The sequence below is a fragment of the Brassica oleracea genome, chromosome C8 (genome assembly GCF_000695525.1).
Source record: "Brassica oleracea var. oleracea cultivar TO1000 chromosome C8, BOL, whole genome shotgun sequence".
Taxonomy (NCBI): Eukaryota; Viridiplantae; Streptophyta; class Magnoliopsida; order Brassicales; family Brassicaceae; genus Brassica; species Brassica oleracea.
In genome coordinates this window covers 19,614,370-19,616,289 of record NC_027755.1, presented here as the reverse complement: position 1 = coordinate 19,616,289, position 1,920 = coordinate 19,614,370, and the positions used below count along the sequence as shown (strand labels likewise).

The window sequence follows — 1,920 nt, the reverse complement described above, 5'->3', positions numbered from 1 at the left end:
TCGTTTATCTTGCGGCCACATGATCACATTGTGAGACTTAATTTTGAATGATGATGTGATTCAGATGTCGAAAATCTCAAACAGAGACTATGCAGCCCTTAATCTCTCCGGAGATAACTACTTGCAGTGGGCGCTAGATACAAAGATCAGTCAAAGGTCAAAGGGACTTGGTGATACTATCATCAAGGGCAACAATGAGACCGATAAGAATCGGTACATGGCTATAAGTATTATACGCCATCACCTCATTGAAGGTCTAAAAGATCAGTACATCACGATGGAAAATCCACTAGAACTTTGGGATGCTTTACAGCATAGATATGATCACCAGAAAACGGTGTTACTTCCAAAGGCTAGAAACGACTGGAAGAATCTTAGATTCTTGGATTTTTAAGTCGGTGGATGAGTACAATTCAGTCTTATTTAAGACGGTCTCGATGCTGAGACTTTGTGGTGAAGTAGTAACCGAAGAAGAGTTACTTGAGAAGACTTACTCTACATTCCATTCATCGAATGTGATACTGCAACATCAGTACAGAATGAAAGGCTTCGCCACATATACTAATCTGATCTCGTGCCTTCTTCTGGCAGAGGCAAACAATGAGCTCCTGATGAAGAACAGTGAAGCTAGACCTGTTGGAACAGCACCATTACCGGAAGCTAATGAGGTTGAAGAGAAAGAACCCAACGAGTGTAATTACGTCCAAAACAATAAGAGATCACACGGCAATGGCCGTGGTGGTTACAAGGGGCGTGGCAGTGACAATTACTCGAACAGGCGAGACAACTACTCGACCGGCCGGAAAAGAAACCACAATAACTGTGGTCGTGGTTCCAATTATGGCCGTGGCCGAGGTAGTTATGGCCGTGGTTGAGGCGGCATATCCAAACCGTCTTACTCGACCAAATCCGTTTGTCACAGATGTGGAATGGGAAACCATTGGGCCAAGAACTGTAGAACCCCTAAGAACTTATGTGAGCTCTACCAAGAAAGTCTAAAGAACAAGAACCCGGAGGCTCACATGGTTCACGATTCCGGATATGAGGCCGATAATGATTCTGACATTGCTAAAGATGAACATATGGACTTTGAGACTTCTGATTGTCTCAAGGACTAAATTTCGATACGACTTGTCTTATTGCTTTATGATTTGCTTTGATGTTTCACGATTTTATATATATATATATAATAAGAATTGATTTTGAATTCATTATCTTGTCTGATCTTACTTGAACATATGAATGTTTTAAAGAGTTGCCTAAAGGGCATAAAACCAAGTAAAGAAATCATGAATGGGTATAGTTAGCATAGTAAAAAAACTATGGCTAAGGCATTGCCTTAAAAGGCATTATACACATCCAAAAGAACATGTGACCCATTGAAGTTATATTGTATGGTTTCCAAGTAGAAACAATGGGTAAGGAAGGAAACGAGTTCCTTTAGACTTTAAGAAAAATAAAACACCTAAGACCTCAAGGTACCAAACCATGTAGTCTTGGGACGCCAAGCTACTAGGTAATAAGGTCCTGGATAATAAGATCTCAATTTTATAGATCATGTTTGGAACATAATGGAACCACATGAAAGTGTCGACACACACACATATTTGTATAAAGATACATAAAGTTATAGCACTTGAACATAAAGAGATGAACGAGGATCATGAACCCACGAAAGAGTACTCATACAATCATAAAAGATCATAGAGATTAGAAAAGATAAAACGTGGAGGTTCAAAGTATCTAAAAGAGAGATGAGCGTATTGGCCATATACATATATAGAAATGCCATCTGATAAACCAGTGAAATAGATGGATCTTGTGAGAAGTAAAGAAACCGTGAGAGATGTACATGATGTAAAGGTGTTCATGTTTTCCTACTAACAGCATTCGATTATAGCTTGTTACACAAGGTACTCA

At 39.3% G+C, this 1,920-nt stretch overlaps 1 protein-coding gene across 1 annotated transcript; it reads left to right on the top strand.

The window, feature by feature from the left end:
* Positions 1–437: 437 nt before the first annotated feature.
* Positions 438–875, top strand: LOC106308875. The gene has a single exon (XM_013745981.1). The coding sequence runs from the start codon at positions 438–440 to the stop codon at positions 873–875; it is 438 nt and encodes a 145-aa protein (XP_013601435.1).
* Positions 876–1,920: the final 1,045 nt, after the last annotated feature.

Coding starts and splice junctions, on each gene's coding strand:
- LOC106308875 (XM_013745981.1), top strand. CDS start 438: ATGCTGAGACTTTGTGGTGAAGTAGTAACCGAAGAAGAGTTACTTGAG.